The 22,365-nt window shown below is 35.3% G+C and overlaps 4 protein-coding genes and 1 long non-coding RNA gene across 8 annotated transcripts; 1 reads left to right on the top strand and 4 right to left on the bottom strand.

Moving 5' to 3' along the window:
- Nucleotides 1-1,472: 1,472 nt before the first annotated feature.
- LOC140959873 (uncharacterized) lies at nucleotides 1,473-2,236 on the top strand. The gene has a single exon (XM_073417909.1). It carries the CDS (start codon nucleotides 1,540-1,542, stop codon nucleotides 2,044-2,046), a length of 507 nt encoding a protein of 168 aa, XP_073274010.1. The 5' UTR covers nucleotides 1,473-1,539; the 3' UTR covers nucleotides 2,047-2,236.
- A 4,336-nt stretch (nucleotides 2,237-6,572) lies between these two features.
- On the bottom strand, nucleotides 6,573-10,517 carry LOC140969334 (probable E3 ubiquitin-protein ligase ARI2). Of its 4 annotated transcripts, XM_073430673.1 has the most exons (6): nucleotides 10,182-10,517; nucleotides 9,584-9,616; nucleotides 8,952-9,231; nucleotides 8,253-8,733; nucleotides 6,944-7,492; nucleotides 6,573-6,873 (listed from the first exon to the last, which is right to left on the bottom strand). In XM_073430673.1, exons 1-6 carry the CDS (start codon nucleotides 10,296-10,298, stop codon nucleotides 6,672-6,674), a joined length of 1,662 nt encoding a protein of 553 aa, XP_073286774.1. In that variant the 5' UTR covers nucleotides 10,299-10,517; the 3' UTR covers nucleotides 6,573-6,671. The 4 variants fall into 4 exon arrangements, with proteins under 4 accessions (XP_073286774.1, XP_073286758.1, XP_073286765.1 ...); XM_073430657.1 differs by lacking the exon at nucleotides 10,182-10,517 and having other exon boundaries at nucleotides 8,952-9,346; nucleotides 9,584-10,152; XM_073430664.1 differs by lacking the exon at nucleotides 10,182-10,517 and having other exon boundaries at nucleotides 8,952-9,307; nucleotides 9,584-10,152.
- A 930-nt stretch (nucleotides 10,518-11,447) lies between these two features.
- LOC140969327 (uncharacterized) lies at nucleotides 11,448-15,020 on the bottom strand. The gene is made up of 7 exons (XM_073430644.1): nucleotides 14,919-15,020; nucleotides 14,578-14,751; nucleotides 14,390-14,486; nucleotides 14,172-14,289; nucleotides 13,775-13,978; nucleotides 13,482-13,634; nucleotides 11,448-13,175 (listed from the first exon to the last, which is right to left on the bottom strand). The coding sequence occupies exons 2-5, from the start codon at nucleotides 14,698-14,700 to the stop codon at nucleotides 13,975-13,977; spliced, it is 342 nt and encodes a 113-aa protein (XP_073286745.1). The 5' UTR covers nucleotides 14,701-14,751; nucleotides 14,919-15,020; the 3' UTR covers nucleotides 11,448-13,175; nucleotides 13,482-13,634; nucleotides 13,775-13,974.
- Nucleotides 15,021-15,747: 727 nt separating this feature from the next.
- Nucleotides 15,748-19,391, bottom strand: LOC140969317 (4-hydroxy-3-methylbut-2-enyl diphosphate reductase, chloroplastic-like). Its single transcript, XM_073430635.1, has 10 exons — nucleotides 19,066-19,391; nucleotides 18,752-18,948; nucleotides 17,870-18,049; nucleotides 17,635-17,766; nucleotides 17,449-17,523; nucleotides 17,274-17,379; nucleotides 17,098-17,192; nucleotides 16,771-16,956; nucleotides 16,608-16,694; nucleotides 15,748-16,074 (listed from the first exon to the last, which is right to left on the bottom strand). Exons 1-10 carry the CDS (start codon nucleotides 19,325-19,327, stop codon nucleotides 16,009-16,011), a joined length of 1,386 nt encoding a protein of 461 aa, XP_073286736.1. The 5' UTR covers nucleotides 19,328-19,391; the 3' UTR covers nucleotides 15,748-16,008.
- A 644-nt stretch (nucleotides 19,392-20,035) lies between these two features.
- On the bottom strand, nucleotides 20,036-21,941 carry LOC140959865 (uncharacterized). Its single transcript, XR_012172071.1, has 5 exons — nucleotides 21,840-21,941; nucleotides 21,499-21,672; nucleotides 21,093-21,210; nucleotides 20,403-20,899; nucleotides 20,036-20,096 (listed from the first exon to the last, which is right to left on the bottom strand). It is a non-coding gene; the product is annotated as an uncharacterized lncRNA (long non-coding RNA).
- Nucleotides 21,942-22,365: the final 424 nt, after the last annotated feature.

Genomic DNA, 22,365 nt, shown 5'->3' with positions numbered 1-22,365 from the left:
AGAATTTTAATTTCTGCTATTCTGCAATTTGTGGATCTCCTCAATAGAGGAACCATCTTATTTATTTCTTGCATATTTAAATTCCTATATTTGTGGATTTCCTTCTCTAGGGAACCATTGTTATTTGAAATTATTTTACTTTCAGAATAATTTTTCTGGTGTTAAATTCCATAATCTCAGATCCTGGTCTCTATGTATCAGTCAGAATCCTCTGATGATTCCCTTAACCTGGAAGAAGATGACCTCCTTGGACCAGACGACCATGGACCGATATTTGGAAATAGTGGAGTGTAAATGTTTATTGTATGGTATTGTATTAGTATTTGTTTGTATTAAATTGTATGTCACTGTATTGATATGTACATTTTCATGTGTTAAAAAAAAAAAAAAAAAAAAATTCCGAAAATACCCCTAAAAAAGTATATAAAAGGGGATGTAATCTCAGTATAGAGGCACCGAAAACATCCTACCACTCTCTACCCACATCTCTCTCTCCTCTCTCCCTCTCTCTATCTCGAATCATTCATTTCCAGATCCAGATTCCAGAAATCCGAATCCTTTAAACATTACCCAGAAATCCCAGAAATCCGAAACCTTTAACCTTCTAAAAACCTTTAACCATTACCCAAAAATCCGAAACCCTTTTTAATTTGTATCTTCCATTTATGTAAAGTTATTTGATTCCAAAGGTTAGTAATGAAATCTTGTTTTAAATTCTGAAATTCTTAAATGTATATNATATATATTCTTTGATATGCATGTTTAAATATAATAATTTCATAATACTTTAAAATAAAACATGGTCTAAAACTTAATATATAAATTCAATTCCTAGAATCTAAAAGTATTAATTTTTAAAGTTCAGAAATTGGACTTGATCAAATTAAATTACCACCCAAAACATGTTCAAAAATAAATAAATAAAAACTGAAAATTGTCTTCTTCTTTTTTTTTAAAAAAAAACTTTTTGCTTATAATCTTGTTGTCACGCTCTTGACCTAAGCCCGAGTAATTCGTCATTGACAAAAATAGTTAACTAAAATTACTATCATTTTAATTAATTCATTTAAACCTCCAATTTTTATCTACGTGCATGGATGGATGATATATTAAATTGTATCAATAATCGTAAAAATTCTATCTTTTTCAAAATGTGTGGCAAGGCTATATCATCATCGTGTCCCTACTATCCAATAATGATTTTCCTCTAAATCTTTGGAAAGGACATGTTTATGTTAGACGCGTGTAGGAGTTGAATATGCGCCATATATATATATGTAAATATCTAATTTAATTAGATATAGACTTGATGCGTTCTATATATCACGAGTTCATGCAGTCCTTGTTATAGGCATTGATTTAGAATTATTAAAGTTTGAATTTTGCGACCAAATTTTGACCTCAACATCTGTATACAGTAACCGATACTCGGGCGGGCTAAACCTTCGAAACTTTCCCTCTATAAATATTCTGCATTCTTCAAATATTTTATACACAAGTGATTGTTCCAGATTTAGACATAATAATTTCATTAAAAATATGGGAAACTGTAGGTCCTGTGAATCCAGGTCTGCTGCAACGGCGAAACTGATTCTTTTGAACGGACAGCTTCAAGAATTTCAGTTCCCAGTTAAGGTTTCAAGTTTGATGCAACTTGGTACGGTTAATCTCGACAGATTCATATGCAGCTCCGATGATATGGATATCGGCGAAGCATTGGTTGCTGTGAGCGGAGACAAGGAGTTGAGGCCAGGAGACGTGTACTTTGAACTACCCACGAAGTGGCGTAACCACCGTCTGCAGGTGGAGGACATGGCAGCTTTGGCCGTGAAGGCGAGCTTGGCTCTGGGTGGTGGTAGTGGTGATGATGATACGGTTAGCTGCAGTTGCTATGCATTTAAAAGGGTTGATGATCATGCGGTGGTTGAGTTATATGAGAAGGAGAGGCCGCTCTTGGTGGCGGGCCGGGGCCGAGGCGGAGGTTGTGGTCGTTTTAAGGGAGGTAAGTTTCTTCCCAAGTTGAGCGTGATCGTCGAAGAATTGTGAAAAAAGCTACGAAGTTTAGCCGTAGTTATTTTCAATAGTTTGAGAACAAATCCACATTAAAGTATTGTCCATCAAGTTTGATGAAAGTTGTATGTTTTTCTGTATATTTGCTCAAAGTTAGTACTTAGTATCATCTCGTAGACGACAAAAGTCCTAAGTTTAAGACGAGATCTCAATTGTAACAAACTTCTTTTNTGTATTTTTTTGTGTTTCAAATGAGAATTATAATAACTAGCCGTCAACGTACACGTATTATATTAACATAATAGTTATATACATAAAATAAATTTTGTTATTACAATTTTTTTTTATCGTATATAATTAATTTAATTTGAAATGAAAGGAAAACAATATAAATATTTATAAGTATTAAATAATTTATATGGAAAGGGAAACTGAAGAGAGAAAATACGAAAATTTGGGAGAATAAAAGTGCTGAAAATTGAAAGTTATTAGGATCTTTATAGAAGACTTTACCAACATACCAAAATATTTAATATAAGAGGTTTAACTATTATAATAACTGATCGTAACACACACGATGCGTATATTCGGTAGAAAAATTAGAAAATGAAGTAGCATTTTTTAAAAAAAATAAAATAAAATGAAAGTTGTTAAAATTTGAAATTACAATAATATGAGAGAAATGTAAAGAAAAATATGGTATGTATTTATTGAATGATTAAAGGATGTTTTATGAATCATAAATAAGTTTTACCACCATAGATACCAAAATTAGTTAGTAAACTAGATTTAACTTTTAATAAATATGATATATAAAAAATGTTTTAATAGTTTTTGTACAACTTCAAAACGATACTTGTGGGACCCTTAGCTCCTAATCGTTATTACAACACAATTTGATTAGGGTTCATTAATCACAGCGGAAAACGAGTTTAAATTTTTCTTTACAATGAGCCCAAAACATATTATTTGAATACTAAAAATAGTATTCCATCTCATATCATAAAACATGCTCACACATAATCAAAACCAATCATATACAAACAACTCATATCCTCGGGACATGCTTCGGTATATAGATACATACATATACTGGGAACAAAACATAAAACATCAGCTCAAACTGTGACTCCCTCTAGAAGTACCATCTCCGGTCTCCTGATATCATGGAGTCCCTGTCATTGTCCACATACAAAGACAACAACAGCCCCATCTGGGGTGAGCAACGCTCAGTCTGAAGCAACCACAATATATACCACAGATATCTAAACAATGATATATGATATGCAATGCATGTATGTCGTGGAGGTATCAGGTCAAATGCCCATCCACTGAGCACATGTCAGAATCAAACGAATCGCTATCAAATCAATGCTCGAGCTGGCACACCGGCCTCAATAAGGGATACTCGTATGATAGCATCGACGAAGCGCCATCAAATCCCAAATCTCATATCCAATCATCGGGGCCACAAATGTCTATGCTTTAAGGTCATTTAATACCAAACATAGCATTGTGTTCACAAACCCCAGAATCAAATCAAATCATATCAGGGTATCCAAGGATCATAGCTCAACGTGCATGTCATGTATGCCACATAAACTCAACAAATAAGGCATATAGACATGTATTCTCAATCCAATCAATCAAATCAATCAAACATATATCATATGATACAGATACCTGTCGTATGTTACCCGGTCGCAACATACCTCAATTCTTCGTTTCCAATTGATGTAGCTTGAAGATTTCGGTATAATAATCTATCTACATCAATAACATATTCATTTCAATCAATAACATCATTCAAAATCAACAATATAAGTTTCAAATATCTTTTGAAACTTTGAAATTTCATATCAAATTGAAATCATAACATAATTCAATTTCGACTTCGAATACGAGTTTCTTGTCGGTTATTCTATCGCATATATTGAAATCACCTTCAAATACATGCTATTCCAGCACTTTAATATTTAGAGCTGCTGAAACCAAAAGAATCTTACCTCAAAAGGAAGCTCTCGACGCGAGGATTCCGAATATATAATTTGTTTCGCGTTTGGACAACGTTTCGAGGTGCTTTCGTACAAAAGAAATCGATTTCTCACTTTCTTCCTCGAAGCTTCAGCAAAGGAAATGAAGAAATATGGCCAAAAACTCATCCTTATCATTTTTATAACGTGTGCTACAGAGATATTCGCGCATATGCGCGGGTAGTTCTGCCCGCCCGCGCAGTTCTGCGCGGATGCGCGTCTTGTTTTGGCCAAAATGCTATTTTAGCTTCCGAATTAGCAAAAGTGGTCAACATGAAAGTTGTAGCTCTATGTCTTCGCTTTCATTTGCCACCAACCTCACTCAATTTGGATATCGTGTGCGAGAGTTATGCTCATTCCCCCAAAATGTGTCATTGCAAGAACTGCAACGCACATGATACACTTCGGGGTGATTTTGCCCATATTTCCAAATGGATTTAGACAAAACTCAAAACATGAAAGTTTTAGTACTATGTCTTAGCTTTCCAATGAAATTGGCCTCATGTCATTTGGACCAATACTCAGGTAATTATGCTAAAAACCGTAACATGTGTCATTTTTCTGTTGCGGTTCAGCACACGCTTCAAACACAAATCAATTTCTAATACAATCTTTCATCCTCACCATCTATTTTCTCACTCTCATTGTCATGATATACATCATATACATAATCACATGACAATTTCATGCATTATCGATAATCAACATAAGATTTACGATAATACGATACACGGTCCTTACAATACTTTATTTTGAGTAGGTCTCTTGTGAGGTGCCCTCACGAATTTTTATCTGTGAAACGTGTCAACTCGACCGATATTCACAATAAAAAGTAATACTCTTAGCATAAAAAGTAATACTCTTCCATGGATGACTCAAATAAGAGATCCGTCTCACAAAATGCGATCCGTGAGACCGTCTCACACAAGTTTTTGCCCTTTATTTTTATTTTCATTGAATGTTTACAATTGTTTCAATTTCGTTAAGAATTTTCAATATTTTTTCTGAAATTTATTATTATTTTTATATATAGTCAATACAAGGACCAACGTTGTTGTTTAATTATCCCTTTCAAATTCGTCAGAGGAATGAATTTAAAACGTATTAAAAAAAACATAAAGATGAATTTAAACTTTGAACCAAACATTTTAATTTGTGAATGAATTTATGTTATAATTATATACAATTACATGTTTCCAATATATATTTGAATTCACTTATTTAAGCTATGGCTGTACCTTTTCTCTAAATTTTTTAATACTGATAATAATAAAACTTATAATATTTTACAATAATTCTAAAATTTTATATTTGTAATTTAAATTTTAATTTCGAAGAATCCAGCACAAAAACTCACGTGAGACGACGGTGAGTAAACCTATCTTGTCTATTGAACTAATTGAAGCTAAAAGAGGGTAACATGGTACTGGAATTTAATGAGAGATATGGAAAAAGGCAGGTCTGATTAGGGCTGGTTTGATTACGTCTATTTAGTACCCTAGAATGAATCAAGAAACATAAAAGAATGATGGTTAAATATTTTATATGCATCCGCAAGGGTCAGGCGAGTGTTGCTGAATAAATTTAAATAAGTTGTCTCAGTCCTATTTTTATACTGTGAGTGGCTTTGGTTAATTGTTAGCTGTTAGATTTCTCCTCCATTTCAGTAGTTGTTCGGCAACCATGTTTCAACATTTTCTGTATGCAATCTGTACTGTAGGGTTGTTACCAAATAAATATTTTTTAGGATCGATTAAGTATGTAGAATTAGGTTGAATAAACACTAGAGCACAATATGTAAGTTTTTTCGATTAGTTTAGATGGGTTGACAACTAAACTGATTATTCTCCAGTGTCTATTTCAGTTTGTTAACATATAAGTGCGGAAAGAAACTAGACTGATCTATTCGAACGAATCACAGAATTAATGAGAAGATGCATGTAAGCTTAAGTGTATAAAAAGACATATATGTTTTTGGATGTTCGGAGAACTGAAGCTCCTACGTCACCCGGCCTTCTTCTTTTAGGAATGTTCGCACTAGAAAACTTTGGATAATACAAGTAGTTTGCAAAATTCCGATTCAGTTTAATCTTATACACTGTAAAGTTAAAATTCCTAGTATATATTAATAAGCAAAATANACATGTAAATAATTTAAAAATGATAAATTGGTCGGTACAGTAATCATTAATAATTTCAGTCATGTATCTAAAAAAATAAGTGTAATTTGTATACATCATTAAACCATCCAAATTAAATAGTTGCAAATACTACAAACATTCACTGAGACAATAAGACTTGGCGTAAGAGGGAAGTGAGTTCAGACAAGGTAGAAGAAAAATTGAGGGAAAGCTTATATTAATTATGCGGACACTCGCTAAAATTCATAACAGGAAAGTACAACAACTGGGAATAGGTGTGTTGAAAGCTACAGGGAAAGGTCATAACAGAACAACGTGACAGAGATATAACCATTGTTTGTGATATTGATCATCACTAAAAGGGTGAATTCTTTTATAGTCTTTCAAATGAAAACTAATTTCGGGAACATTGATTTGGCATATTACAATATTTACTGTAAGGATCTCTCACTAAACATAATACTACAAATTCTTTCCAGAGTTTTCCTCAGACATTAAATGCAAGCAAGTTCCCAGCATTTTTACCATCCAAGTGATCCATGGTTTTATGATTATTGTAGCCACCTGCTTGAGCACTTGATACAACCATCAGCTCTTCAGCCTTCTCAATGCCTTTTGACCGGTATGGAGCTATACTCTGAATAGTGAATTCAAGAGAACCCAACAAATCATTTTCGATACATTCATACCTGCAACATAATTGAGAGAGTAAGCTTCACTGTTTCTTGTGAAATTTAGGCAGCAGTCTTCGATTCTTACATCTGTTTGCAGAGGTTATCAGTAATTGCCGAAAGATTAATGATTTGCATCCTTACACGCATAACTCGTTTCTCAGAATACTCATCAAATCGCTCCTCAAGAAGTTTCGATAGTTTCTCAACATTTGACTCGAGCTGCTGTTGCTGGTCCTCAAACAAATTCTTTTTAATTTCCTTTTCCTCATTGGTCATTTCATCATTAAACAAGTCATCACCAAACATGTAGAATGCAAATGGATATGAATATGAAAGAGACCTTCTTGATCGAAAGAGCCTGTGAAGCCCATTTGTGACCCAGCTGAAATCTCTTAGTTTGGAATTCTTTGCTTTCAAATGTGATATTTTCCCAATTATAATTTCACTCAATCTAGACTCCTGCTTAAAGGAGTCCGTATGAGCTTTATAGCGATTATGATAATGCATGTATCTGTAAAGATCTCGCATTCCATACTCAGCCTTTTTCTCATCATCCTGTTTGTATCGGCCACAGCTGTGATTAGCAATCTGGGACCATGTATGCTCTCGGCCTGTAGCTCCACCACACAGCCAACTGTAGAAAGCACAAGAATAAACTAAAATATGAAATGGTTACTCCAACTACAAAACCATCGTCATGGATTTTGAAATTGTGGTCATAAGTTTAAAGGTACAAATGTGAAAGTCAAAGGCAATGGTGTCACAAAAATATGTTAGAAATCTCATATCCTTCTTACACTAGGCAACAATGTCTGATACGTAACTTACCTGAAAAAATTTGTGTTAATTGCAATATAAGACCTCCAAAAAACTCTTTCCAGCCTAATATATGCAAAACATCGGCGTATATCTTGTTTACAAATGAAGCAATAACACACAACAGAAAGCATCATCGCATGAGCCACGATTTGGAATTTGTTAAATCCCGCTTAAAATATGCTTCACATTCATTGACCCTCAAAATTAGCAAATTTGAAGCTAAGCCCGGATTCAAAAATGAGATATCACTCATCATGGGGGATGTGCTGACATAATTAGTTGTGCAGCTCTTCTATTTGCTCCAGAGAAGCTAAAAGAAAAAAGAAAAGAAGGAAAACAAGGAGATTTCCTAAACTTGCCAAACAAAAAAGAGAAAATGAATACGAGGGAAATAAGAATGGAATCTAATTGCCACACTGCAGATACCCCCAAAACAAAGGAGGGGTGAGACCATCTAATGATATAAGGCAAAAGCTAAGTCAATAAAGGAACATTTCTCAGTAGCGTGCTGTGTTATTGTGTCAGTACACATTAAGTAGCATATACGAGGAACGAACTCTAGCAAAAACTCTTACCAAAATGCTTGCCCGCAGATGCAACTAACTAAATTACATCCACCGTTCTTCTCAACAAGTTTATGACACTTAGGACATGGCTTGGTATGTACAGCAATCCAATTAACTGTCTCAGATTCATCTCTGCATTTCTTTGTCCATAGTTCCCACATCAAGCATGAGCAAGGGGAATGTGCTTCTGATAAGCAACTGAAACAGAATTGTGAACCACAAGAACATTCAACCTCACAAAATTCATCATTTTCTACCCGTATTGCATTCCCACAATGTGGTATGCTGGGACACCATTTAACCATTTTATTGTCTTCAATATACGACTCAAGGAGAAATCTCTCAAATTTCTCAGCCAAATCAGGGTGTTTGATGCTAACTAGTTTCCTGACAATTGCTTCATCACATATAGCATTGCATTTATGGGCCATACACTTGATCCGTTTGCTCTGCCCCTCATTTATTTTCACAACAAAATGCTCCGTCCAACCTGAAAAACTTTAATATAAAATACTAGATATTTCAACAATTTACTATTCTGTTCTGAGCACATGTAAATCTGGAAACTGAAAAGATGGAAAACGATGCACTGAAAAGCACAAAACTAACTACAACACAGTATTGAGGAATAGCAGGAATTATTACAGGATGTCAATTATACAATACAGACAGCCCTTGAACACAACCAATAAAAGGAAATGTGCTTACAATTGTCACAAAAGCAGTGTCCGCATTCCATTGTGGTTACCTCTTGTGCAGGGACATCATCCATACATATATTGCACTTCACTGTCGAGGAAGGCTCAAGTGGATCAAGGTTAACTAATTTGTCTGCAGTGACACCTGCTTCAGAAAACAAGAAAGCTTTTCCCTTTTCAACATACACTGCAATCAGTTTCTCAACATCCCAACGATGATGAATGAGAAGAGTTCTGGCATGCTGTTCTCTTAGTGATATCAAGTCCACTACCCTTTGCAAATCTTCCCTCTGCATGGATGAAAAACAACCTCATTCTTCAGGTCATCATGACATATGCTCCACCAATTTGTTCTTCTAATTTGACCTTACAGGATTAAGAAACCACACTGAGCGCATCTCCATCCTACATTTGATAAGTCGCTTATCTAACTCTTAAACAGACAAATTACATTTTGGGTTTGCATTTTAACATCAGCAAAAATTTCACCCATGTTAATATACTTAGGGGCATGACAGGTCTTACGGTGTAATTGAATAACTAAGTAAAGAAACTGTTTAGTAAAAAAATTGTCATGCAGAAGGTTAAAAAGTGACAAAGCATACACAGTGTGCACACAACAGAAAAGAAATAACAGTATACCTGTGCGGCCAAGAGAGACTCTTTCGTGATTAACTGCCATAAGCACAACAAAAATCAGTAAACACCTCTCAACCAATATACCAACAAAATAAAACTCATTCCACAGCAGAAATCGACTTTTCATTGAAGTAAGAGGACACTGCAGGGCTGAAACGTGAAAAAGCACCACCAGAAATAAGAATGGAGTTTCATCTCCATTAAATGATAGACCAAACCACGTCAAGACGATTCAACAGGACTCCACGTCAAGGATTAATAAACAAAGACCCAATTTTCCAAGAAAAGAAGAACACTCAGATTCTCTCATCAAAAAATAAAAACTCAGAATAACATCAAGAAGAAAAAGTACAGCCTTCACTCTGATTACGAAAAAAAAGTACTTCTTCTTTCTACCTTCAAATGAAAATAATTGACATTCTTAACAAAGGAAAACAATTGAACTAGAAGCTGATACAAGTATACAACCACGCGAGCTCCAGACTAATCCAACTTGAAAACTTACAGAAGCCAAAAAAAGGAAGAAACCTTGATCACATTATAATACTCAAACACAAATTTTCAAAAAAAAAATCTAAATACGTTCCTTGCAAGACGAAACTTTTGATGGAGCACACTGAGCATCGGAGTCTTCATTCTCAATCCCGTCCGACGATTCCGCCTCGCGATCGGGGGAGTAGCAATAATCCTCTTCGCTGCCACTCACAGAATCCTCCATCTCATTAACCCAACACCGAATACCTCTCTATGCAACTGTATTAAAATCAAGTGCATCAATCGACAAAAGAATCGGATGCCAATATTGATCGTCGTTTGTTTGACGACTAATATCGACTCCGGAAATCGGTCGATGACGACGTAACCGATCGAAATGGCCGGAGAAATTCCCGATGATGGGGGAGAGGGTTTATTGGGAATGGGGAGTGTAACGGCCTCACTTCAAGTTGTTCTAAATCCGCTGGAATATGGTCATTTGCGTTTACATAGCTTCGCGTGTAGTCGTTTTTTTTTTTTTTTGGGAAATTTGTTTTTTTTTAAAGAAGTGACCTATTGTATTTGAGTTGATAAGATTTAAAAAAAATTAATTTGAGTTGATAAGATTTAAAAAAAATTAAATAAAATTTAGTTTTAATAATTTTTTTAGTTTTTTTTACATAATTTAATTTTTCACGAATAAAAAAAAAAACTGAAAAACGAAAGAAAAATATTTTGAGACTTCAAAAATGAAGAGACTAGACTCTTTTCTCTCCTACTCAAATATTATAAGTAATATATACATTAAAAATATTTTATTTATATCCGAACAAAACTCACAAAATAAAATTGAAAATGTTTAATTTTTAATATTATATTATGATTAATTTGAATAGTATATATATGTGTGTGTGTGTTTCCACTTATATACGAGAGATGAATTGAGTGGAATCCCACATCGACTCATATTATTGGAGAAACTCATTATGACTGTCTACTAATATTCAATATTGATTAGTCAGCTTGACACGCGATAATAAACGACATCATATTATTGATTCTTTATCAAAACGTGAGACCAATCATATAGAGGTTGCATGTGATGAATTTGGGCTCTATATTTTGAGAGTTATGATTTGTTGAAATTATTCGAGATCATAATCAACAATTGAACTCCAGTTCTCACTAAAGAAATACGATTACTCATTTTCGTTAGTGGGTGATGAAAATATCAAAATAGTTGGGGAGTAACTCAAAATTAAAAGTCCATAATTTTGTCTTATTAAATTATTTAAAATATTCGACAATGTTTATCTGTTTAACACTCAATATATATTTCAACATGGTATCTCGTAATCCATTATCTTCAATTGTCAACAAAAATAAACTAATTGATCCTAGCTATTCAAACTGGCTAAGAAATTTATAAATTGTTCTAGTGTCTGAGAAGATCACATTTAAACTTACTAAAGCTCCTCCAAAAGAGGTGCCTTCATATGTTAGTCTTGCTAAACTAGCTACACTTGAAAAATTGTAGGACCACGATCTGCAAATTGAGTGTTATATATTAGCTTCTATGTTAAACAGATTGCAAAAGGGGTTCAAGGAAATGGTGCATGTTGACATCTATCTGCAGCTACAAGAGTTGCATAGTGCATAAAGTCGTTCGATGATGTACGCTACTGTCAAAGAGCTTATGACTGCAAGCATGCGAGATGGAGTCTCAATCCATGAGATTGTCACAAATGATTCGGCTCATTGAGAAGTTGATGTGCATGGAGTTGATGATTCCAAACGAGCTCTCCAGTGACATATTCTTGTTGTCATTCATTTCCTCATTCGACGGATTTGTGGAGAACTATAATATGAACAAAGCCTTGAAGAGTTTATCAACATACTTACTATATATGAGGCCAGCATAAAGAATGATAAACATGTTTTCTGTTTTTCTTGTGAAATCATCATTTGGATCGAAGAAAGGGCCCAAGAGCAAGGGAAAGAAGATTGCCGCTCCTATAAAAAAACCAAACTTGAAGCCCGACAAGTTAGAGCAAATCTATTTCCACTGCGACCAACCTGAACATTTGAAAAGTATCTGGCTCAAAAATGTTATGACAATTCTAAACAATGTTCAAACATAAAAAAATTAAAGAAAAGTAAATAAGATACTCAAAACCCAACCCATGACATGTTTGACTTGCCAAATATAAACTTTCTACCTATTTGTGAGCCCTGAATGAAAGAAAAAAAATGATCAAGGCTTTATTTAAGGGAAAAATGGAACGTGCACACGATCTGTTGAATTTTATCCATACAAAGTGTATAACATAAAACTGTTGATGCTTTTAAAAAATATTTTAGGGAATTAACTTAAAAAAGTGTTTTTTCATGCACTGAAATTTGATATTCCAAAGCAAAATCAATCATCGACTTAATATGGAGCAAACTGGACCCACGCTGTGTATGGAGAAAGTGGCCTCGTAGCAGTTGGCTTCACCGGTTCTGGCTCTTTCTTTGGGGAACTGCTTTCTGGAACTGAGCGAATGTTTGCATCATCTGTTACGGCCCAACCCACTTGTGATATTGTCCGCTTTGGCACGAGACTTCACGGGTTTAAAATGCGTCACAAGGGGTTGCTACACGCTCATTTAAATGCCCAGCATCTCTCCCGTTGTTTGGCGATGTGGGATTTCGCCTAAGGGTCCTCTCACCCCTCTTTCGAGACTCAGCGTCCTCGCTGAGATTTGCCCCACCATCCCAAACTCACACGGAGTCGCTCTGATACCAAATGTCACGGCCCAGCCCACTTGTGATATTGTACGCTTTGGCCCGAAGCCTCACGGCTTTAAAACGCGTCACAAGTGGGCTGGGCCGTGACATTTGGTATCAGAGCGACTCTGCGTGAGTTTGGGATGGTGGGACAAACCTCAGCGAGGACGCTGAGTCCCGAAAGAGGGTGAGAGGACCCTTAGGCGAAATCCCACATCGCCAAACAACGGGAGAGATGCTGGGCATTTAAATGAACGTGTAGCAACCCCTTGTGACGCGTTTTAAAGTCGTGAGGCCTCGGGCCAAAGCGGACAATATCACAAGTGAGCTGGGCCGTGACATCATCTGACACCTAAAGCCGAGATAAAACTTTCAGCCTCAAGGAAGAACAAGCATTGCAAAGATTTAATAAATTTCCCAATTTGGTATGCACAAAAATATCTTTCAAGTACCAGCAAGCAAGCTGTATGTTCTATTGATCGATCACAAATGCATTTCTCGTTGTCCCCGTGCATAAATCTAAGCAAACCAAATTTTAAACCAGGCTTGTGGCAACGATGGATCTTAACTTGAGAGCAGAAAGGGCAATATGCAAGAATTTAACACATACATGGATATTAAAAAATCGATGTCCTACGTATATTTGACAGAATTTTACCCGGGAAGCATAAACTTCAGCACGATGAGATGGTATCTTTTGAAGGAGTTCTCCAATCGGAGTCAAAGGAGCTGGAGTTTCTGCAATTACTTCAACAATTTTGAAGGATGAAATGCTACGATTTTTTGCCATGAATGCCAGTAGTTCTGCTACCTGGTATTCATAAAAAAAATTTTTAATTAATTCTGAGTTAATTAGGAAAAATCTAAAAACCGCTATCCATCTGTTTTTTTACTTGAAAAACTATCTTTTTAAAAGATCATATTGAATGGATGATTAACCCGACTCCGAACCTCGACAGGATCAGGTCAAGCTCGTATGACTTTCTCCAACACTGCCCCAAACAATGTAAAATAATGCATGTAAATATTGTAACAGGGAACCTGCAGATAGATTTTACACTAATCCACCAAATAAGTATCCTCCTCCGACAAGGTAAAATTATGTGTTTCTTTGAAAGAATCGGTAGGCCGCTCCATTCCTCCAGGTCTCACTATCTGCAATAGTTGTTCCGAGCATGAGTAGGAAAATTGTTTGTATCAGAAAATTATGTATCCCATTTCACATATTTCAATAGGCTATACATAGGATTGACTCCAAACACTAAAGCAACAACATGAGAGAGTAAAACAATTCTTAAGCATCATAGTCCAGAAGATTTCTCATCGAGTGATTAAGTCAAAAGGGCACCTCAGAGTTCGAGATCCAACTTTTCCAGTGGCGCCAGCAACAAACACAAGATTCTCGTCCTTTCCACCAACATCACTCGAAGTAGCATTTCGTGCCTCAACTTTTAATTTTGTGGTGCCTTATATAGCAGCATAGCAGTACAGTAAATAGAATGCAGGAGATACACCATCGGTAAACATTTACACAATGGGAGAACAAGAATTTGAAAATTCGCATACAACGAAATAAAGTTAGTTCAAGAAATCCGAGAACATTATTTCTGGCCGAATTCCTTCTTCCGAAACAAAGATTCAACAGATTTCTCCACTCTATCCCCTGCATTATATTCCCCCATCACACACAATTCAGACATGACTTCAAAAGAGTTGCACTAAATCATACAAAGATTCACCATAATAATTAATACCTGACACTCGTGCTTTGTAATCAACAAATTGAAGCTTTCTGGTACTCGGGCAGTTTCTGTTATCCAACGGAAGCTTGACATTGGTGAGCCCACATAAAAATGGCTTCTATGTAAACCCGCCATGAGAGATGCAGCTCACTGCACACGGACACTGCAGGGAACGGATGTCCATGGCTAAAATCAGGGGCGGAGACTCATGTTTAGCTCGAGTGACCTAATTTTTTTAAAAAAAATATATATGTAAATTTTTTATAATTTTAGAATAATATGATATTAATTAAGGTAGATCAATTTAAAATACTTAAAAATTTTAGAGTTTAAAATTCTAACTCGAACACCACATATTTCTGGCTCGCTAAAATAAAAATTATCCTGTGATGGCCTATGGATAGTTCCCTGGATGGATCCTATTATTTATTGATTGGTCGCCGCCAAGAAAGCTGCGATCACATATTGAAGGTCCACGTCATTTACTTGTACAGTGATCCGTTAATAGAATAGGCACAGTTATTATTTTGAACAATTTTTTTTGTTAATTATAATTAGTCTCGAACTTTTTTTTAAAAAAAAATATAAGACATTGATGTTAGATGATTTAAATTACAGAAATTCACTTGTTTCAAAATTTGAAAAATTTCGATAATTAACTTTCTTTAGATGTATCTTTGTATAAATAAAGTATATGTTATATTTTTCTTGCTAATATCTGTATTAAATTATAAACTGTAAAAAAGATAAAAAATAGTGAATTTCACAAAATACTAGTCACCAAATTATAATTAAAATCAGCATTTGCACAACTGTTATATATCAATAACCATCTTAATTATGAATCCGCTCATCCACGTTTTTACGTACCTTTTTCATAAGACAAACAAGATGAAAATACTAAAAATATGAATCACAAAATGATGACTTCCCTATTAATATAACTCAATGTAATTCATATTCGTCTGGCTCAAAATTTCATATGTTCAAATTTTTTTTCTTTTACAAACTTAACAGCCCAAGGCATCCAACCTGTGGTATCCAGAAGGGGTATTACAGATACAAGCACTGCCCCTCACGACACATTCACTACATTACAATTCACTCAAAATGATCTGATAATGTTAGGGAGAGAATTTGAGATCGCTAATCTCTTAAAAATTGAGCTGAGAAACGAAGAAGAAAGAAAGAAATAAAGGTAGATTGAAATTCAGAGAGAATTCATTCTAAGAATAGAGTACAATTACAAGTATTTTCTATCTCCTCTCGTATCTTACTTTTCATATTTATGCTCTCAGTTACAACTCTACTAATTCCACCAACTAACTTGCTTAGCATTCAAATCCTCTTATTCTTGACCCATTTGCTCCACCATCGTATTAGATAACTTTTAAATCGAGGTGAACCTAGTGAGTATACTTGTGATGCCCATAGCGACACAGTCTAGATATATTGTAATGCTTCCTCACGCTTCATGTCAAACACCTTTACAAGGACATCCTCCACAACCTGGCCGATATCATAAGAACCAAATGAATAGAAAATCGTTGCAGGCAACATTGATAACATTGAAAGCTGTAAGATGAATGCTGGATTGATGTGGGGTAAAAATTAGGCCTAGACAAAATATAAGATTTTAAAGTTGACTGAATATGCTTATAGATAATCTTCTATTTATCCAGTAGTGGTTTTCAGATATGTCTAGTTTCCTTTGATCTCGATAGAGATAATCTATTATTACCATGTGGTACAAACAAAAATAGCACAGATTAAGACATTGCTATAAGATGTTGGGAGACCTAAATATCTCAGCTAAATTTACATAGATCGCAATTATAATCAAGTTCTTAGGTAAATTATGGCGTTATCTGCTCATTTCCTCTGAGTTATGATACACCTCTATTAGATCATTTTTAGTCCATTTAGAAACACTTTCATTCATCCTCAAACAGAAAATAAAACACCATTTCGGAGAAGAGATCTGGACTGCTGAAGAAATATATACCCAAGTGAAAAACTATAGAGAATTCTTCCAGAATTACCTTATCAGGAGTGGATGCACCAGAAGTAATACCAACTGTGATAGGACCCTCTGGTAGCCAGTTCTCTTTCTCGACCAACTCTCCATGCTGTAATACACAATCATATCATGTTTGCAAGACTAGCATTTCCAATTGCAAGATAGAACAATTAGCAGGCATGTACCATCAACTTGTAACTTATTCTGTTTCCAGGTCCGATTCTTTTCTCGCTGTCAATCCAGTATGATGGAATTCCCCGATCCTCGGCAATTTCTTGCAAGTGTGATGTATTGCTTGAGTTCCATCCACCGACAACTAAAATGAGATCCACTTGTTGATCCACCAGCTTATACATGGCATCTTGCCGCTCCTTAATATAACAAAAAAGGGCGTAAAGATGAGAAGGTCCATATTGAAAATGGCCACAAAATAGTTAAGTTTGTGGCTCTTGCATATTACAAGTTCGTATCAGGTGATGATATACACAGAAAATTGATGGAATAAAAATTACCTGAGTTGCGTCGCAAATAGTGTTGAAACTCATGAAGTGGTCATTTATATTTTCCACTCCATATTTGCGCATCATGGTTCTCTCAAGTAATTTCCCTGCAGAACAAAGAATAAGCATAAGTGTTACAAGTTGCATGTTCAAGCATCTTGAGAAAATATGATTCTTTAATAACTAACCAATCTCCTCTGTCTCTCCTTTTAACATAGTTGTTTGATTTGCAATACCAAGTTTCACAAGATCCTTGTCAGGATCAAACCCTTTCGACACGGCAGATTTAAATTTCTGCGACCAAACAAATTAGATGAAATTCAATGGTAAGAGAAATTTTCAAGAGTAAGATACTCATCCTACCTCAAGAAATGCCTCTTTGGTCGAGCTAGATCCATCAAGTTTACCACCAAGAACGTAATCACATACATATATTGCCTGTGATTTAAGTAAAACCATTCTATAATTAGTCTGACATGATGATTAACATTGCTATATTTTTCACGAATGCTGAATGGATGAACAGTATAGGTAAGAAGCAAGAAACACCTCTATCAAGTTATTCACAATTAGATATTTCCCAGCAAAGGAGGCAGTTGCAATAGTCTCTTCATGAGCATATTTCCCATGTATTATTGAAGTATAGTCTCCTCTCTTGTGCTTTTCAACTACATTCCAAACCTGCGAGTATAATAATAGAATGGGCAAATTTCAAAGGGATTCATATCAAGGAAGTGAGAGATAAAATTTTTGTTTGTTAAAACTTATCATCTTGACATAATACCTTGGTTACCCATGGGCAAGTTGTATCGACTATCTGCACGCTTTTGTCACTCAAAATCAGCATCTCATCTACAGCAGCTCCAAAAGCCGGAAGCACAACAACATCACCCTTGTCAACTAAGTCAAATTGTTTGTTGCCATCCTCAAGAGGAATAGTTTTTACTTCCATCTCTTCAAGTCTCTGGTGGGATAGGATTGAATCGTTTAATTGCATCCATTAAAGTGTGTCTCCTCGCTTGATTCATGAGTAAGATTTACATTCTCAATGAACAGTATGCATAGTAAGGGTACCAGAAACAAGACTATTTATTCAAAGGTGCACAACCAGAGCTTTCAAAACCGTTGATGTGTTTCGGTGAGCATCAGGAGCAGAGTCATGAATCATGATCCTGGGTGAGGAAGCAGCGGGCGAGGTGTCCATTTAATATGATTGGGGGGTGGATTTTGGATTTTGGGAACAATTAAGGAGAAAATATATTCAAATTGGTGGAAGATTTCCACGATCCATAGGGATCATACACAATTCAGTTGTACAAACTGATGGAAGGAGTTAATGCATATCTCGAAATATAAATCATACATAGAAGGGACCGACCGATGCAGTACATATTATACTCCTTAAAGGTGATCATAATCAATCATAGAGTTAAATCGCAAGTGACAAGTTCATCATTTTACCATGTTATTCAGACAAAATTATAGAGAAAGGGCCGAGCAAACAAAAAAATCAACATTTAACTGAAAGGAAAATCAGCCAAAATTTTTATGGATTCACACAGAACCATGAAACTAGTATTGAATTCTTGTTTTTTCCTCACCTATCATCCATATCCAGAAACATCGAAATTCTGAGCAAACAGTGAACATTGAAAGAAATAGGAACCTGATTAACAGTGGGGTTATGGATGATTTCATTAGTTATCCAAATCCTCTCCGTTGGAAATTGTTTTCTGGCTTCATAAGCAATCTGTACAGCTCGCTCAACCCCCCAGCAGAATCCATAAGCTTCAGCGAGCTTCACAGTTACATTTCCCCATGTATACTCATATCCGTTCTCCTTCAGTTTGTTTATAATATCACCTGAAAACTCAGAAAACAAGCATATCCGCAGTTAAAACAAATTCAGTTATTCCAAATAAACTAAATAGGAACCTCACAGACTTTCATCAAACCAGCGAGAACAAAATCGAATATTACTCGTGTATTCGCGGTTCATTAGCTCCATAGTCTCTTCCTTATGCCCAAACCCCTTGCGGTTGTAATTCTTGCTCCTCGTCAAGTTGCGGTGGAACGCCTTCGCATTAAAGTCCAACTCCGCGGAGGCAGTAGACGAATGATCAGCTTCTCCGGCTGCTTCACATCGTACGGAGGAGGTTATCCGGCGACGGGGATCTCTACTCTGCGGCAAGCCGAAGTCCAGGCAAGTGGGGATACGAGAGAACTGCAGAGCGATCGCCATGTGGCTGAAATTATCTCAACGCGCACGTTAGTACAGGTGCTTATGTTAAGTTGAAGCGTATGCGTGTATGGTGCGGAATTTATCTCCCACGTCACACGTGTGGTTTAAACGTGCTGTGAATATGTGCCAATGATGATGGACCACGTGTCACAACAACCGAAGGTTGGCCAATGATTTTTCTGATTTTTTATTTCTGCGGCAGAGGCCGATGTTAAATGGGTGACCAACAAAATTGGCATTTAATTTTAACCATAGATTGAGTTCGTACTATCTTGATACCACACTATCCGATATTGGTTAAGAATCAACATATCTATATTATCTATATTATATTTTATTAAGTTTGAGACATTTAGAGTAACTAATTTTTATGTCATGGTTTATTTTAATAATTATATATATTAATAAAATATTAAAATTTTAATACAATTTATGTGTAGTTCAGCGGATAGAGTTATTGTTTGTTGGAGTTTAGGTTATAAGTTCAATTCTTATTGATGTCATTTTTTATTCTTTATTTTTCAATTTATTTTTAAATTTATATATCAAAATTACAGTGTAGTCCTTCACTTNTTTTAATAATTATATATATTAATAAAATATTAAAATTTTAATACAATTTATGTGTAGTTCAGCGGATAGAGTTATTGTTTGTTGGAGTTTAGGTTATAAGTTCAATTCTTATTGATGTCATTTTTTATTCNTCGTGAGGCCTCGGGCCAAAGCGGACAATATCACAAGTGAGCTGGGCCGTGACATCATCTGACACCTAAAGCCGAGATAAAACTTTCAGCCTCAAGGAAGAACAAGCATTGCAAAGATTTAATAAATTTCCCAATTTGGTATGCACAAAAATATCTTTCAAGTACCAGCAAGCAAGCTGTATGTTCTATTGATCGATCACAAATGCATTTCTCGTTGTCCCCGTGCATAAATCTAAGCAAACCAAATTTTAAACCAGGCTTGTGGCAACGATGGATCTTAACTTGAGAGCAGAAAGGGCAATATGCAAGAATTTAACACATACATGGATATTAAAAAATCGATGTCCTACGTATATTTGACAGAATTTTACCCGGGAAGCATAAACTTCAGCACGATGAGATGGTATCTTTTGAAGGAGTTCTCCAATCGGAGTCAAAGGAGCTGGAGTTTCTGCAATTACTTCAACAATTTTGAAGGATGAAATGCTACGATTTTTTGCCATGAATGCCAGTAGTTCTGCTACCTGGTATTCATAAAAAAAATTTTTAATTAATTCTGAGTTAATTAGGAAAAATCTAAAAACCGCTATCCATCTGTTTTTTTACTTGAAAAACTATCTTTTTAAAAGATCATATTGAATGGATGATTAACCCGACTCCGAACCTCGACAGGATCAGGTCAAGCTCGTATGACTTTCTCCAACACTGCCCCAAACAATGTAAAATAATGCATGTAAATATTGTAACAGGGAACCTGCAGATAGATTTTACACTAATCCACCAAATAAGTATCCTCCTCCGACAAGGTAAAATTATGTGTTTCTTTGAAAGAATCGGTAGGCCGCTCCATTCCTCCAGGTCTCACTATCTGCAATAGTTGTTCCGAGCATGAGTAGGAAAATTGTTTGTATCAGAAAATTATGTATCCCATTTCACATATTTCAATAGGCTATACATAGGATTGACTCCAAACACTAAAGCAACAACATGAGAGAGTAAAACAATTCTTAAGCATCATAGTCCAGAAGATTTCTCATCGAGTGATTAAGTCAAAAGGGCACCTCAGAGTTCGAGATCCAACTTTTCCAGTGGCGCCAGCAACAAACACAAGATTCTCGTCCTTTCCACCAACATCACTCGAAGTAGCATTTCGTGCCTCAACTTTTAATTTTGTGGTGCCTTATATAGCAGCATAGCAGTACAGTAAATAGAATGCAGGAGATACACCATCGGTAAACATTTACACAATGGGAGAACAAGAATTTGAAAATTCGCATACAACGAAATAAAGTTAGTTCAAGAAATCCGAGAACATTATTTCTGGCCGAATTCCTTCTTCCGAAACAAAGATTCAACAGATTTCTCCACTCTATCCCCTGCATTATATTCCCCCATCACACACAATTCAGACATGACTTCAAAAGAGTTGCACTAAATCATACAAAGATTCACCATAATAATTAATACCTGACACTCGTGCTTTGTAATCAACAAATTGAAGCTTTCTGGTACTCGGGCAGTTTCTGTTATCCAACGGAAGCTTGACATTGGTGAGCCCACATAAAAATGGCTTCTATGTAAACCCGCCATGAGAGATGCAGCTCACTGCACACGGACACTGCAGGGAACGGATGTCCATGGCTAAAATCAGGGGCGGAGACTCATGTTTAGCTCGAGTGACCTAATTTTTTTAAAAAAAATATATATGTAAATTTTTTATAATTTTAGAATAATATGATATTAATTAAGGTAGATCAATTTAAAATACTTAAAAATTTTAGAGTTTAAAATTCTAACTCGAACACCACATATTTCTGGCTCGCTAAAATAAAAATTATCCTGTGATGGCCTATGGATAGTTCCCTGGATGGATCCTATTATTTATTGATTGGTCGCCGCCAAGAAAGCTGCGATCACATATTGAAGGTCCACGTCATTTACTTGTACAGTGATCCGTTAATAGAATAGGCACAGTTATTATTTTGAACAATTTTTTTTGTTAATTATAATTAGTCTCGAACTTTTTTTTAAAAAAAAATATAAGACATTGATGTTAGATGATTTAAATTACAGAAATTCACTTGTTTCAAAATTTGAAAAATTTCGATAATTAACTTTCTTTAGATGTATCTTTGTATAAATAAAGTATATGTTATATTTTTCTTGCTAATATCTGTATTAAATTATAAACTGTAAAAAAGATAAAAAATAGTGAATTTCACAAAATACTAGTCACCAAATTATAATTAAAATCAGCATTTGCACAACTGTTATATATCAATAACCATCTTAATTATGAATCCGCTCATCCACGTTTTTACGTACCTTTTTCAT

The sequence above is a fragment of the Primulina huaijiensis genome, chromosome 2 (assembly GCF_012295235.1).
Source record: "Primulina huaijiensis isolate GDHJ02 chromosome 2, ASM1229523v2, whole genome shotgun sequence".
In the NCBI taxonomy this organism is placed as follows: domain Eukaryota; kingdom Viridiplantae; phylum Streptophyta; class Magnoliopsida; order Lamiales; family Gesneriaceae; genus Primulina; species Primulina huaijiensis.
This window is presented reverse-complemented; position numbering and strand designations above follow the sequence as displayed.